General features: G+C 41.4%; 1 protein-coding gene across 2 annotated transcripts in view; it reads left to right on the forward strand.

Moving 5' to 3' along the window:
* Dscam (DS cell adhesion molecule) overlaps window positions 1-17,487 on the forward strand; it is a 657,480-nt gene that overhangs the window by 572,340 nt on the left and 67,653 nt on the right. For both annotated transcript variants that reach the window (XM_074072614.1, XM_074072615.1), the window contains exon 20: window positions 1,861-1,994. In XM_074072614.1, coding sequence (XP_073928715.1) covers window positions 1,861-1,994 — 134 coding nt within the window. The remainder of the gene's footprint in view (window positions 1-1,860; window positions 1,995-17,487) is intronic.

Raw genomic sequence — 17,487 nt, forward strand, 5'->3', positions numbered from 1 at the left:
GGATCAGTTTTTAATCAGGAATCATAGAGTTCTATCTGAGAACTTGACCCTAAGGCCCAAGGTCTAATTTGTCAATTGATTCTTCTCTGCTTCTGTGTCCAGTGCCAGTAGTGTATGGAGATGTGATTGATTGTAGCACTCCCTGCCTTGGGTCCCACTTGTGGGAATCCCACTTGTACCGGTGTGTGCAAAAGAGAGTACACAGAACTGTGTGTCAATATTTATTTAGGATAAATGAGAATTTTTAAAAAGAAGAGCAGAGACTAGTTGAAAGGAGGGAAAAACTAGTATATCATGCATTTATCGCTCAGATTCATGTGAAAAAGTCACCAATTTAGAACTGGTAGGGAACTAACTGTGCCAGCTACCTTTGTGGACTCAATATCTCATATAAATAGTACAGAATATAGAAGGGTGCAACTTTGTGTCTGCTTGAAAAGAAGGGCCAAGGCTAATCTCTTACTCTAATTAAGACTATGGATCTGTTCATACATCCACTAGGAGGTCTTGTAATTTTGAAGTTTGCATCACACTGCCAATTTCAATTAAACTAAGCAAAAATATGGATAAATGCCAGTGAAATAATTGCCAATATTTGTTAACTTCTCCCTCCCAAAGGCACTATTTTAGACACAGGTTGAAGTTTCTGTGTTTGTCGATGTCCTCATAAGTAGAGAGATTAATGACTTAACAATAAACATACGGCCAGTCCCCTGTGTCCTACACATTTCTTACACTTGTGTCCTAACCTGTCAGCACCATGGAGTCTGCAAGTTTGAGTTGTGCTGTTAGGTCACTGATCATCCTAAAAAGGAAACTGTCCTCTCTGTGGACAGACAGACACCTGAGCCTTAAGGCTTCACTCTGCAGCAGCATCAGTGCTTCTTCTCTTCCTCCCTGGACCCACCTGTCTCCCCCACTCTCCCTTCTCAACCTGGAAAAGAAAAGATGGGTGGGAGGGAGGATCACGCATTCAATCTCACTCTCAAATTATGCTTAATAGTGTTGACATCATTTTCTGTCTTCTTAGATGATTTATAGAGGGAGTATTTTGTTCAAAACAACGGTGAGTCCTTGGTGCCACTGCTATAAGTAATGTTTCCGTACCGCTCTGAACCTAAACAGGAGCCATTGAAGTGTTTTGGGCCAGGAAGAGTGGGTCTCTGCAGATTGGAGTAGTTCACCTCATGCCTTTCTCACTCAGGATGCAGGACATATAGCCCAAGTCTACATCCTCTGTCCGTTCAAAGCCAAAAACCACAGCAGAAATGAGTGACCAGAAGCTAATTTCTCTAGTTGTTTAGGGGCAGAAAGTCACCTGGGAATGGAATTGACTTTGAAGGCTCTCCAGGAAAATGGGGACTTGAACTGAGCCTATTCCTTCCTACATGGCCAGTGGGTAGCTTCAACATCAGGAATGTTCTGAGGGCCAGAAGTTCAAGACCAGGTGTTGGAAGCATGAGTTTCCACCCCCTGCCCACTCGAGCTGTGAGGGAGGGATCTGCTCCATGCTTCTCCCCTTGGCTTGGGGAGAAGCCATCTTTTCCTCGTGTCTCTTCTGGACATTTCCCACTATGCTTCATGTCTCTGTGTCTACATTGACTCTTTTTATGAGGCCACCAGCCATATTGGATTAGGGCCAACCCTAAGGGCCTCATTTTAATTTCATGACCTCTTTGAAGGTCCTATCACCAAATGGAGTCACATCCTGAGGTTGTGGGGGCTAGGGCTTCAACGGATGAATTTGGTTAAGTTGTGTTGTGAGACACAATGGAGCCCACTCACTGAACCGCAAAGAACTGAGCAACAAGAGGGACCATGAGTGGAGTTTGAGGCTGTGACTAAACCCGGCTCTTCCAGTTCCAGGTCCTCCTGCGGGTGTCAAGGCGGCAGCAGCCTCAGCCTCCATGGTCTTCGTGTCCTGGCTCCCCCCGCTCAAGCTGAACGGTGTCATCCGGAAGTACACGGTGTTCTGCTCCCACCCCTACCCTACAGTAAGTTGGTAAATAACCAAGAGCTTTCCAGCCTCTTCCAGGAATGCACTGCAGGTGCTCATTTTGGATGCTTTCCTTCCTTTGTTTCCCACCTACTTGGGTCTTTCCAGTGGCTTTATTTGGCCCCCATTGTCTCCATAGACAAAGCAAAGGCCTCATTTATGCCTCACTTGAAAATGCGCTCCTGTGTCATTACAGCAACATGATTGTCTAGAACCATTGTTTATTTAGTGAGTTCCCACGGCACTGCCAGCCGGCTTATCAAAACCAGAATGCAGAGGCCGTAATTGTGCCTTAATTGATAGTCGGTGGACAGCACCTATCAAGTGCACTCTTTGCCCCACCCCCTCCCTCCCACTCCCTCCCCATCCTCTCTGCCCTCTCTGCCTGTCCTACACCAGGAGGAGCTCCACCAACCCTGCTGTGCTAGACAGGGGGGATTTGAGTGGGGTGTCTAGGACCCCCCACAACTGCAGTAACAGCAAGCCTAGTTCACTGTGAAGGAATTAAAAGTTAGGGTACTCACTGTGTCAAAACATGGGATTTGTTATCATTACAAGTATTACTGACGGGTAACAATAATAAAGTGTTTCTGAGACCAGATGCACAAACATCAGAAAAGGAAATTTTATATTGAAGCATGTTTCATCGGAGTATAAAGATTACACAACACAATGCACTATCAGCTTTGAATAGTAGGGACCAGGGCAATAGAGAAAGAGTAAATAGTTAAAACATGATAAATACAGATCTGAAATACCAAGGCAAGCCCCCTCCTGAATAATCAATATACAGTTCTAAAAAATGAAGGACAGAAAGGTAAACAGATCCTGTTCAGGAGTAGGAGCCAGTGGGAGGTGGGGAGGACAGAGAGAGAGAGTGAAGGAGGGCATCTATGGTGGGTGTACCTGGTATTCCTATATGAAAATAGTACAATAAAACCTGGTGAAATTCTTTTAAGAAGGGGGAGAAGAGGGGATGAGGGCAAATGACAGAGGGGTGAATCTAATTAAGATATAGTTATCGTAAGCACATATGTAAATGTCACAATGTATCCCCATGTATAAGTATTATATGCTAATAATTTTTTTAAAAGGAAGCTTTAGAAAAAAAAGAAAACATAAGAATGGCACATGAAAATTTATGATGTCTTCGTGGAAATTCAGTGACGTTTTCTGAAGTGGGAGCCCTGTCTTTGTATCATCTTTGTGTCTCTTTCCTGACTCCTGGTGTAGAACTTGAAGCCTATGGCCCTTTAGTAAGCCTTTCTGGAGGAAATGCACGAGCTAACTTTGTTTCTATTGTGGTGAATCACCAATATAAGATTCATCATTTGAACCATTGTTAAGTGTGCAGTTCCATAGCAGTAAATACATTTATAATATGCAATTCTCATGTCCATCTCCAGAACTTTTAATCTTCCCCAACTGAAACTTACCTGCTAAACAGAACAGGTAGCCCCCATTCTGCTTCCTGTCTTGGGATCTCACATAAGTGAAATTACACAGTACTTCTTTTGTGCTTGGCTTATTTCCATGATATGACGTCCTCCAGGTTCATCCATGTTGGAGCATGTGTCAGAATTTCCTTCTCTATAAGGTTGAGCAATATTCTCAAACTCGTTTATTAATTAGTCCTTTCATTAAAGTGATTCATTTCTCCAAGTCCAGAGTCTACAGGGACCCAAAGGCCTGGTGTGGGAATAGTGAGCCAGGGGAGGACTTGTGTGTAACTCAGGCAGCTCGGCCCCTGCTGAGAGTCAAGTCCTGTATTCTGCTGAACCTCCATCTCTGAAGCACAGATTTCAATGTGCTTCAAAGAGTCCAAGTTAAGTTCCAGCCAAGTTGAGTTTCAAATATGCAGCTAATTGTCACCTGATGAATGCTATATATACCTCACAGCCTAGGGAGAGAGCAGGGTAGATCACACCAAGAGGAAGTGTCTAAAATCTTATCTTTTGGCCCTAACATGTCCACATTTCTACTGAAGAGAAACAAGGTGACTGTTGACATCAAGAGGACTCCTATTCCATTTGAATCCAAAGCAATTCTTTATTTTCATTCATTCTCAAATGAATATTCATGTATTTGCTATGAGTCTCACATTTGCTGTTTTGACTCCAACAAGCTGGAAGGAAACTAGTAGGGCACAGAGCACACCAGCAGCTTACTCTCACTTCGTCCTCCCAAACTGGTCCTCACTTCTAAACTAAAAATGCCACCCTGGCCTGTGTGAGATGAGCCTCAGTGATGACTGCCATGTGTCAGAATCATTGCAGGATGCCATGGTCACATTGGGCTCTGTCCTCTCAACCTAAGAACCACATACACTGGAAAAGGAAGAAGAATGTAGTCCCACAGCATAATCAAGCAATCGGTAAGGTTCAGGAGAAAAGATTTTCCCAGGGGCTCTCACCATTGCCCCATACACAGAATATGGGATTTATCCACAGGACCTTCTCAGAAGTGACGGTGATATGATCAGACCAATCAGAAAGGATGAGAAGCACGACCCAAGCGTCCTGCCTTGCTGATGTTTTGCAACCACTGTAAAGGCTTCTCTGTGCTACTTTTTGGCCACATTGAAATCACTACAAAACCTGGTGGTAGGACACATATCTGTAACTCCAGCACTCAGCAGGCTGAGGAAGGAGGATTAAGAGTTCAAGGTTATCTGGGCTATGTTGTCAGATCCTGCCAAAGCAAGGAAGGAAGGAAGGAGAGAGAAAGGAAAAAGAAATAAAGGAAGAAAGGAAAGAGGAGGAAGGGATAGAAGGAGGGAGAGAGGGAGAGAGAGAAAGGGGGAGGGAGAGAGGAAGAGGGAGAAACAGGAAGGAAGGAGGGAGGGACGGAAGGAAGGAAGGAAGGGAAAAAGAAAAAAAACACTACCTCAGATACAGAAATATAAAAACAAATAAATAAATAAAATAGATACCAAAATACGATAGTCATGATGTCCTGTAGTTCTAATCGTCACTTATTAAGTGTCACAAGGAGGGACTACATGTTGTCCTCAGTAAAGTGAAGTGAGTTACAGCTTCGTGAAGATGCATACATCATTTAATTATAAGTAATGATGTGTACATACATCATTTATGACTTGTTTAATAAATAGATCTTTTTTTCTTTTACTAGTCAAGATCAGGGAAAATTAATACATTTCTCCTTAGAGGGTGAATACTTGTGAATTCCATTAATTACAGTATGCATGATGTGGAAGTAACAAAAACTATAAAGTACTGGAAAGGAGGTTTCCCCGTCATTAGTTTCTGTGATTTAATTTTAAGTCAGAAACTGAACAAATTTTTTTAGGCTCCTGCATTCTTGGCTATGTGTTAGAATAAACACCAGAGGGCAGCACTAGTTCTGATAATTTTTCCGGCTCCTAAGTCTGAATTTTTTTTCTTTGAAATGATTTCATAGTCGAATGTAGAACATGAGAGGATAAACCAGGACACAGTATGCCCTATCATTTGATCTCCTCTTAAGAGTCCTTCAGCAAACATCCTCGCCATTATTAATTTTGTTTCAAGATCTGCAGCTCACCTCCCTTTCTTGCACAAGAACCTTATTAAAAGACACAGGCTTCTCTTGATTGTGCAAAATACATTGTCTGTTAATAGGCATTTATTTCATGGTCTTCTCTCAAATCAACCTAGTAAGAGACAACATAATTTTAAACTTTGGATGTGACCAGTCAAGTTTCATTCACTGTAAACTAAAATGGTTTGTTTACCGGACCAAACACTAACCTCACCTGGAAAGTCCAGAAAATATACCGAGACACCAGCCTCCTGACCAGAGGAGCAAACAGCTCAGTCTCAAAGTGTATTTGATTCAGAAGCTAGCCATGTAATTTGTGGATTCTGGCTATTTTAATATATAATTTAAACACTATGGTAAATAACAAAAATTCAAAGAAGTGAGATAACCTTTTAAACTGACAGATTAGAAATTGGCTGAGCTGTATTTCCTTTCTAATGCTCCTCCCTACTAAAAATAGTAGGTAAATAGATGAGAGAGAGGTGATAGATAGATAGATAGATAGATAGTAGATGGTAGATGATAGATGATAGATAATTGATAATAGATGGGTGGATATTGAGATATAGCTAATAAGCACTAGAGTATAGAAATTCTCTGCTTCACAATGCTGAACTCAGTTATGCAGAGCTTAGAAATATGAAAATAAGTAGCAGACACTTCTCGTTGGTGAGCATATATATCAGAAGGCATTAAAGTTGTATCAGTGAACTATGACCCACATCAATTATTCGAGTTTTAGATATAATGTTAAATAACAGGTACTTGATATATGCTGCTGAATGAGCAAATCCGAATCCACCAGACTCATATAGATAGAGCAGCTAGACTCTCCTGAATCTTGCCCTCTACCAAGAAGAGAGCAGTGTTGTAGGCAGTGGGAAGAGTGACTCACACCAGGTCCAGAGCCTCCAGCACAAGGCAACCTCCCAGCCCTCCCAAGATCACACTCAGTAAAGCCACAGTAGGCTGAGGACACGAGTAGGCTACAAAGGACCAGGATGTGGAATCGGGCGAGTGGTGACTCCTGCAGCCACCTATATTCGTGATGCTGTCCTTTGCAATGGTCATTTTCAGCACAGACCCTCTGGCCATAAAGTTCCATGGCCTTCCCACTGCTGTTCTGTTTTATTTCATTTTAGTATATGCTATTATAAAGTTATTTGCATTTAAAATCCTTTCTCCCTTATTTCCATCATCCCCCCCTCCACATTCTTTCTCCTTTATCACGCTCACTGCTCTGCTTCCTAACCCTACTTGTAAGCATTTCCAATATTCTCTTGAACTCTCTTGTCATAGCCCTTCACTATCTCCAGGAGTCATTGAATCCCCCAACATCACCTGAAGTTACGGAGTTCAAACTTTTTATCTCTGACTCTGATAATCTTAGAGAAGCAATCAGTCCTGTATTTCCACCTTCCCATCATCTAAGTCCTCAGAGAGAGAGTCCACCAATGCTTCACCCACCAGTCCCAGAACGGATCCCATCCCACCTCCCCCTTCTATTCCTGTTCCTAACTTTGCTGATGATCCAGACCTGTCCTCTGCCTCCAACTACAAGTCACAATTACCTCAGTTTCTTCTTCTTATCAATTGGTATCTGATCGATCAATTAGCAAACTCATTTATTCATTTGCACAAGAAATACAGAAAGAGCTCTACCATGTGTCTAGCTTGGAGCTAGGCTCTAGGGTGTGTCCATCCAGAGAAGCTGAGATAAGCTCAACCAAACCTGAGCTCTCTGGGTTTTTTTGTACCCAGTCTTTCTTCCTCCTTTCCCTCCCTCCCTCCTGCCCTCCCTTCCCTTCTTCCTTCCTTCCTTCCTTCCTCCCTTCCTTTCTTTCCTGCCCCCATGTTTATGGCCATTGTAAGTTGATGATAGCTGAGCTCCATTTTATCCTCATGCCAGGAAGCACCCAGGCAGATTTTATGAGAGAAATCCAGCTTCGAGAGAGTTCGACATAGACATTGAGCAATTCCAGAAGGAATTGTTGGCCAGAATTCATCTCATGGTTCTGCCCAACCACAAGGGCACCAGGAAGCCTGTTTTCAGAACTTCCAGGGAGGGCAGCAGGATCCAGCACTGGTTGCCACTCTGTGTGACAGGGCACAGGAGTGACAGTAGTACACACAGCACAGGCGATGCAGGTGCACAGACACGGGAGCCCTGCGACCCACAGGGACAGCCGGCTGAGACAAACACAGCCCTGGCTTCGCATGGAGAATTTTGCCTGAAGAATCATGGGCAGGATAGTGGATGCAGACCCAAGAAAACAAATCTGAAAAGTAGCCTGGGAACACAGGGATTCTCCATCCACAATGCCCGTCCCCACTCCGCTTTCCTCTCCCACCCACTTCCATCACCTTGGCTCACCTGGGGTCATGAAAGCGAGGCTTTCCTCCCTCTGGTCTCAACTCGAGTCTACTGTCCACATCGCTGCCATGATAATTTCTTTCCAATTTTTTCCCTTGTGCAAATTTCCTTGACACCTTCTCACTTTTTTTACTTAAAAGAACTCAAAACCTTCAGTATGACATAGAAATATTTCCGTACTAACCCCTATCCAGTCTTAAATTCTGACCTTCCTCATCTAAGCCACAACATGTCTGAGTTGTACATGTGTGCATGTGTATATGTGTGTGCACAAGTAAGTGTGTAATTGTGTGTACATATGTTATGGGGGGGTACATGAGGGGTGTGCATTGGATTCTCCTTGCCTTTCCTGCTTATCCTCCATGGAAAAATGCCTGTTCTTTAAGGCTCAATCTGAATGGCATATTTTTATTCCACCATTTTTTACTACTGCCTATACTCCAGCCACTATGTGTTAAAGACTCTCTATCTAGGTTTTCAAACTTGCTTTATCATAACTTACAGTAGGAAATACATGTAATCACAATGCAGCATACACACACACACAACTGTGCAAACAAAGCTCACACTTAGTACATGTGATGCCTCCCAGTCCTTTCCATTCCACTGGATTTTCTATTTTCCTGTGTTTTTAAGTGGTTGACATGGCCACTATATTGCTTTAATGACTCTCATTTAAAAAACACCGTTTTACATCAGTTAATTCGAATGGCTGCCTTATGCAGAAAATATTGTTATTGCTATCTTCCCTTTACTGAGACAGAAAAGGAGACATGTGACTGAGGTCATGCCGCTTAACAGCGGGGTCTACTGCCCATGGGGCTGGGCTAAGGTGCCCACCTTTTTCCCCTGGCAGCCAGCTCCACCCACCTCAGTGCTCCCCAGCAGTGATTTCCAACCTCACTTTTACCAAACCAGGACCTCTTTGCATTACTGTAAGACACAGGCACAGGGTGGCCTCCCTGGTGGCTGTCAGTTTCCCAATTGCAGGCACCACATTTAGTCCCTGTGATGCCTGGGAAAAATCTGGGACTTTGCTGAGACAGGGGACATGCAACAAGTGTTGTGTGGAATTAAATTCCATGCGTTCTGACTGTAAGTCATCCAATGGAGGTTAAGTTGTGTAATGGAAGCTGCCACTTAACAAGGCAGGGAAGTGTGCTATGTGCTCTGGATGCTCTGTTATCCCAAGAGGGACCAAATGTCTATACTTCTACATCAATTACATGCAAATCATTCTTCCATGGTTCTACAGAATGACCTAATGATGAGTCTCTTTGCTGTACAGTGGCAAGTGTGGGAATTATGTAGGTGCCACAGGTTGCCCTAGGAATAGACTATCATGCTCCACTTATACACAAGCAATTTACCAAATTCATAAGATCTTTGTTGAATTTTTCTATGTGGCAGGCACATGCTAGGTTCTCCGTGTTCTTGTGACCAACAAAACACTGCTTTAGTCCCCAGCATCTTGTCACAGAATCACATGACTGGAAGAAACCTGGAAAAGTTTCACTGAGGAGAGACGACTTCCAAGCATCTCAGATATGTGAGATGAATTCTGGTTTGTAAAACAGAGAGGGGAGGGGAGGGGAGGGTGTATTTGGGGCAGGGTCTAGCTGTGTAGCCCAGGCTGGCCTCAAACCCACTATATATATAGCCCAAGTTGGACTCAGACTCACAGTCTTCCTGCCTCCACCCCCCAAGTGCTGAGATTATAGTGTACACCACCACTCCTGCTTTGGGAAGTATAGTCTTGAAATGTCTTTATAGTTTATGGCCAATTCTAATGAAATGTGATTCTAAATCTCCTTTAGATTTTTCACACTGCAATTTATGTTTCTGTATTAGACTTCTGATCGCTGGGAGAGTATAGAGGAAGTCTGTCTCATATTTCAAAAGCACACCCTTCGCCCTTATCCCATCTTTACTGAACAGACAATCACTGCCAGTTCTTCTGTGGAATCTATATTGCAGTTTGCTTTTGTGTTGTCAGCAGTGCTCCCTGTTTTCACCAAGTGACAGGAGCTATGATTGGTCAAAATGCTAGTGCCATGTACCCTAAGGGTAGGAAACACTTTGGCCTTGAAAATCCTAAACCCAATCTTATAGGCCAATGGCAACGGAGCACATATTCCAATGGAACTTCTAAACAGAAGCAAACTCTGTAAGTCTTTTTAGAAGCCCAGTCTCACAAACTTGTTTGTCTAATTTGGCCGCTAAACTTCCAACAAGAGCTCTGCTTTGGGATGGCATCTATTCAGCTTAGGCAGCTAGCACATGCCACCCTGAATGTACTTTTCCACCGCAGTTTAAGCCCTCACAAGTATCCGTGGACTAAAAATGCCCCTTTAATAAAAAGGAATTTTATTTTTTTAGAGCAGTTCTGAGTTCATGGCAAAGTTGAACAGAAGGTACAGAGATTCAGCGTATAGCCACTTCCCTCCATACACACAGCCTTCCCCACTATCACATCCACCTAGAGAGGCGCACTTGTTCCCATGGGTAAGCCTACCCAGCATTGTTACCCAGAGTTCATGGGTCACACAGGGCTTACTCTTGGTGTTGGACTTTCTGTGTGTCTGAACACATGTATCCATCATGCTAGTGTTACACTGAGTAGTTTCACTGCCCTAAAAGTCCTCCCTACTTCTCCCATCCATTTTCCCTCCCTCCTAACCTCTGTCAGCCGCTGAGCGTTTTACCGTATCCATAGTTTTGTAAAATGTTCTTTTGGTCAATTAGCTTCAGGAACTCTTCAGAGATTCTGGATTTGAAAACACCTTATCTTCTTGACTTGGCCTAACACGGGCATGTTGTAATATTTAAGAAGTTAAATTGACTTCAAATCTCATTCAATTAAGAGTAAAGGATGCGAAAATGTACCCAGCACAAAAACAAAAATAAGAAAGAAAGAAAAGAATAAGGTAAATAGCTGTTTTTTCCCAATACTATATTATATATATGTAATCTTTTTATTACAAAAAAAGACTGTTAAGAGAAGTCTTTTTGACTAATTTCTTTCTCTATGTGAAAAGCTATATGATAGTAAACTAGTTCTGTACAGAATTCATTGTTAAACTAAGGATGCACTTTGACACATAACTAGGGGGCAGGCAGGTATGACAATGGAGGAGAGGTAAGGCAAAATTCTAATTTTGAAGGGAGGTCATACTGTTAGGAACAGCCTAGGAAGTGGGAGGCTGCTGTAATGCCAGCTGGTTAACGGGGCAGTGACCTAAACGTTATAAATAGTCACATCAAGAAACTAGTTTTTTTCATACCTTTTTTCTGGATATCAACTTCAGTTCACTTGCAAACCATTCTAACATTTTTATACTTGAAAGACCAACAAATAAAGTATATTGTAGAAAGACTTTGTGGAAAGTGTCTAGCAGCGTATAGGTAACACAGCCGTGGTCATCTCAGGACAGGGCAAAAGAAGCCACCAAAATTAGCTGGGATAAATCAAGTCGTTTTGGTGTGCTGTCTTCTCTGTGGACGCCAGTGGTCCCGACTCTGCCTTTAGGATATCTTTGTGCCATAGCGTCACTGTCCTGTAGCAATGCAAACAGTGAAATTAAGTAGATATCGAATCAAGATTATATGTAGGGATTTTTGGAAATTTTAAATTGATCCAGTTAACGGCTCTTTCTTAATGGAATGCAGGCATTTCTCTGCCACTTGCATCTGCCAGTGTTATTATCCTATAATTAAAAGAGCTGTGTGTCTATTTATTTTGCTTTGAGGGAGATTTTTTTTTAAATCACTGCTGTGAACATCGTATCTGCATAACCAGAACGTTCAAGATGTTTAAAGAGTGAATGCTAATAATTAGCTCTCAGAGCTTTTTAAAGTACCCTATTTCTTTGACAGAATTAATTTTCCATTAAAAAGTTAATTGAAAATTTTTTCAACTGGAATTATTTTTTATATCTATCAGATGGGCTGATAATTTGATCTGAGCAACCAGTGACTTTGTGTCATTCTCTACACAGTATTTTCTCTTGCATTCTAACATTTCTGGGTCATCATTAAACTCACCTAAAATACAAGTGTTCCTTCCATTCATTCTGGTTACTGGTTTGCAGATGCCAATCCCATGTTGTGAACTAGGCTCCTGGGGCGTTAGAGAAAAGGAGTTAGAGAACCTGGCCTTGCAGAGTGAGAGGCAAGTCTTCAGCTCATAGTAGGATAAAGGGAAGGTCCATAAAAGTCTTAGAAACGAAGGGCAGATAGGGGCCTTGAACTTGGAAATGATTCAACAATTATTGGGTAAACATCCAGTTTTCTAGAAATTATCAAACAGCATTAAAGCAGCTGTTAAGGCTAATTTTAGCCTATGTGCTGAGGAAAAGTATTTTACAAAGGAAAGGGAAATATCACCTCAACATCAGAAGGCCACAAGGAAAGTGGATGAAGAAGTGCCCAGGCTGGCATGGCATGACCTAGAAGCACGAGAAGATGAACCTACTCTTTGGATGAATAGACTGTGAGTTCCGTAGAAACCCGTGACTCCTTCCTGCAGGCCTGAAGCTGTAATACAGAAAGGCAGAACACTTGAAATGAGAGCAGCCTGGATTGGATGTCACACGATTTATCCCAACAGCCGCATTTTCCACACTGGATACAATTCTGGGGGAGGCAAATATGTCTGAAGTCTTGTAAAACTTTGCTATGAATACATTTCTAAATCAAACACAGAAAGATTCCATTTTTTTACGTAGACATCTTGCAAATATTAATCTAGGTCCTCAACCAGGACAGGGATGGTTTTAAAAGGGAAATTCAAGTGATTTGTTTTCTAGATTTTCATTGTAATTGTTCAGAATCCTAACCTGCCTCATTTTTAACTAACCCTCTGTTTGCCAACCCATGATCTTCCTTCGAAACATACACCCTGGGACTGAACTCAATAAATGACTATGAATCCAAACTCAGTAATTATTTATGAGTTCTTACTACAGCTTGGTAGGGCACTAAGAGCATTTGCATAGATTTTCTTACCACAACCCAAAGGAGACAACTAGTCCAGTAAGTTTGTATGGCTGTCCCCTTGTGCCCTATAATTCTCCTCACCACTCATCACCCATGGACTCACAGCTCATGACACCCTCACTGCCTCCCATAGGCAATGGAGGATCATGTCATTGGTAAGTAGGGTTTTCAGTGTGCATCCCCAGATAGGATACAAGTAGCCCCTCCCCAAGCACACACTCTGTATTGTCCTTGTCATGTGACATGAGCTGGAGAGGATCTTGCCCTTCTGATTCCTCCATCCTCTCCAATGGACCAAGAGATCCAAGTACCAGGCTGCCACTCAGAGCTCTTTCAGCTGAGGAGTAATTCAGCAACAAATGTTAGGTGAATTCTGGACTCTGACAGAGTTGTTGAAATACTTTTTAGATGAGAAAGGGCAGGGTTTTTTTTTCTCAGATGGTTAACAGAATTTATGAGAGGTATAGAGAAAGACACAGATCCAGACACAGAGCAAATCAAAAATGAGCAGACTTGCCATGGAGAACCAAACTACTCAACTCGTTTGCCTGGACCCAAAGCTTCCAGAATGCTGATGGATTCTGGACTTCCAGGCACTTTAGCTTTCTTTTAAAACAATTATTTTAGTTCACAAAAGTAGTCCATTCATGATTTAGCCACTCTTTAAGCAAAATAAAACCTAGATTTATTTCTATCCCTATCTTAACTTGAAGATGGGACTGAATAATTAAACATACCAGAAGAAAAGTAAATATTTAGATATTTAAATCTTGAGAAAACTATCTTTCCCAGCTCCCCATGCATCTCTCCTTTCACTGGATTTGACTCATTAATCCCTAAGACACTGTGTTGAGGTTTGCTTTTCTGCATGCTTTCTTGTTTTATCCCTTTGCCCTTGATAGGGAAGTTTGCTTCGCTCCTTTCTGCTTCCTCCATCCTCATTTAATGATTCAATGTCTTTGATGTAGCTACCTGCTGAAATACCAGGAGAAACCCAGAAGGAAAACCAATCCCTTTCAGTGAACTTTCTCAGTATTTGAAGAGGCTGCAACATAGCAAAATGCATGTAGAATTAGCAAGTTGCCTTTCACACTAGCAAATTTTGGTATCTGATGAGAAGAAAATAAAGTATAAATAAAGTCACTGCTGTTACAATTCATATTAAAGTCTTGAGGGAAATATTCAGTCAGGAAGCATTTCTGGCTGAGCATTAAGAGGGATTTACTCAAATGCATTGGCTTCACTGCACACAATGTGCTTCTGACTAACTTTGCCCATCTGACTTTTTTCCTTGTTTGTCACCTTCTCTTAAGAAGACTAGTGATGGTTGAAATATGCAACATCCATAGCTGAGGGATTCTGATTAGAATTACTATTATCTAATTTCTAGTGTTTCCTTCTCTTGGGGGTATCTCATGCCTACAAACATCACCCCAAGGCATCCAGTCTTGCTCCCCCCCTTCAGGGTCCACAAATAGATAAATAGGCAACCCTCAGCCCACTGAACTGTGAAAGTGGTAGAGCTCCGCCCCTATGGTGAACAGGGATAGCCTCTGCCACTGCAGCTAACCTTCACCTTCTCAGGTGTAACTCACTGACCAAGCCCTGAGTTCTCAGACTCCCAGTTCAAATGGCTTCCTTGGTGCTCATAGCCCCTTCCCATGCCCAGATAGGAAAGCACACCATCATCTCTCAACAGACAGTCCAGAGGTGGAAGATTGGAAAGCATTCATAGGTGGCCAAAGCATAAGTGGCCTTGTACTTTTTTGTTAGGAAAGAAGATGCTATCTTTAAGGCCATTGGTAAAACTTCAAGAGAACAGGAAAAGTCCCATTTAATATCCAATAACATAAATTCCAAGGGAAATGAATCATCTCCTCAATTGTTTAAATGTCCAGTTGGCAATTTCCTGCTTGCTCCTTCACTGAGACAAGGAAAATGATGTCTAATTTTTGTAGACATCCAGGGAATAAACAGTGGTGTCAAAGACTTTGACTTTGACTTACCCAGGTAACAGCTCACCTCTTATTTTCCATTTGTTCTCTAGAGAAACACCATTCCAACTGGAGGGGAATTCTATAAACAGACATTCTTTATTTCATTCTCGATTAATCTATATAATGGTGTAGTGAACATGGCTGTATAAGAAATCATACTTTTATTGTTGAGTTAGCATGCTTCCTGTTGTGGGCAAAAAATAAATGGCGTGCATATTTTGGAATTAATTAAGAACCAATGGCACCTCATAGATAGGGTACAGATTGAGTTTTAACTAAAATCTATGTACTCTGTATGGAAAAATCTTCCATTTCATAAATGTATTTTAATGTTTCATGGATGCGTAGTGTTTGAGAAGAGCACTTGTTATAATTTGTGCACCATTAAGCTTTGTGAAATTAATTTGGCAAAAACATGGCCTTGGAACTTCACACAATGCAAATGCATACACTCTCTGGATTGCCTCTTTGTTTTGGCAAGAAACAAGTCAAATTCCCTCTGAACTTTTGGAAACCAGGGCCTGAGTTGTCTGTGGGGATGGGTGGCAGAGAGGCAGTGCACACGTACCACAAGTGTGACTACATGCTGACATGATGCAGGCTTTGAGGAATCCATGCAAGGGCCCTGTGGTTTCTCTCAAGCACCAAACCCTGTTTATCTGGGAGCTAAATATTTGACAGTGAACAAGCCTTTGGCATCATTTTTATTGAGGAAGGGTGGAATTTTATGGCAAGAAATATAGTTAAGGTTTGAATCTCCTGCTCATCTTGTGCCTTCATGTACCCTGCTGAGTGACTGAAAGCTTATTTAACAACTACAAGGGTTAAAGTAACTCCTCCTCCGAGAGTTTGGTCTCTCACAAGTGACAACATGGAGTATGAGGAAACAGAACAGGGCCTGTCCCACACCACTGAGCTTGAGGCATTGCTCTCATCTGGGGATGGGGCCTCAGGGAGTCATTTACTCTGTCTGACCCTTCTCTTCCCTGACACCAGCCCTGCCTCCTTCCCCTGGCTTCTTACGGAAGAGCTGTGGGTGGTCTTGGTCCACTTCTCCTCCAAGATCCCCCTGTTTTGCTTCACGTATTTTGAAGATTTGTTATTAGGTAAACCCGCGTTCAGGACTTTCATGTCCTCTTGATAAGAGGACTGCTTTATCATTGGAACTGGCTTCTTTATTACAGGTAATAGTTTTCACTCTGACATCTACTTTGTGTAATATGAAAGAAGAAATCCTAGCTTTATTTTGATTAGTGTGTCATGGGATATCTTTTCCTTCTTTCATTTTTTTGCCTATTTGTGCTTTTACACGTGAAATACATTTCTTGTATGTGCCATATAGTTGAGTCTTGCTTTTATATCAGGTCTGACATCTGAATCTTCAGGGGTATTAAACTTCTCACATTTAATATAATTATTGATGTGTTAGGTTTACATGTATAATCTTGCTTTTTTTTGTCCTATGTTTTCACCCTGTTATTCTTTCTGCTTTAAGTAAACATTTTTATAATTTCATTTCACGTCTTTGCTTGATTCATTTGTTTAACTTTCCTCCACATTTTGTGATTTCACTGGTGTCAAGTGACATTAAATACCTCACCTAGAGCATGGCGACCCTTTAGTGCTGTACTTTCATTTCCCTCCCTGTCTTTGCACTACTGTTAGACATTTTATTTTTATGATGTTATAAATGCATACATTATTATGAATTTTCTTGACTATGAGCTCTCTTTTAATGAGTGTAAATAATGAGAAAAATCTTATCTGTCCTCCTCCTAGTTATCCTTTCAGTCTTTCCTTTCCTTTTCTGTACATTCAGGGTTCTGTATTTCTGCTGTATCTTTCTCCTGTGGGATGGGCTTCCCTCCACATTTCTTGTTGTGGGTCTGCTCATGATCCATTCTTCTGGGTCTTTAGGTATCTCAAAAAGGTTTTATTTCACTTTCATTTTGAAATAAGTTTTGAATGTAGAATTTTAGGCTGATATTTTTTCTCTTTGAGTATTTAAAAAATGTTGCTCCCCTGTCTTCTCACTTGTATTGTTTTTATTAAGTGACTGCAGCAATCCTTATCTTTGTCATCCTCACCCTCCTCTCCCCCTCGATAGGACATGTCTTTTCTTTTGGGTGCTTTTTAGACTGTCCCTCTGTCACTAGTCTTGAGCAATTTGATTATGGCATGCCTTGACATACTTTTTAAAAATATTTTTGTGCATGAAATTCATTGAGATTCTTGGCTTGATGGGTTTATAATTTATGTCAAATATGGAAATTTTTTGCCATTACTTCTTCAAATGTTTTTTCCTGCCCTGCCTCCCTAAATGTACATGTATGCTAGACTCTGTTATTTTTTAATTCTCTTTTTTCTTTGTGTCATCTGTTAGTATGTCTTCAAGTTCACTAATTTTTCCCTAAAAAATGCAATCTGCAGATATTTTAGTCCACTGTCATTTTTTTAAATCTCACACATTATAATTTCATCTCTAGTTTAACTTGGGTCTTTTAATATCTTTCATTTATCTACTTAAGCTTTTGAACATTTGCAGTTATGTCACTATGATAAAATTATAATTGCTGTTTTAT

This window comes from Castor canadensis, chromosome 5 (genome assembly GCF_047511655.1).
Source record: "Castor canadensis chromosome 5, mCasCan1.hap1v2, whole genome shotgun sequence".
NCBI classification, from domain to species: Eukaryota; Metazoa; Chordata; class Mammalia; order Rodentia; family Castoridae; genus Castor; species Castor canadensis.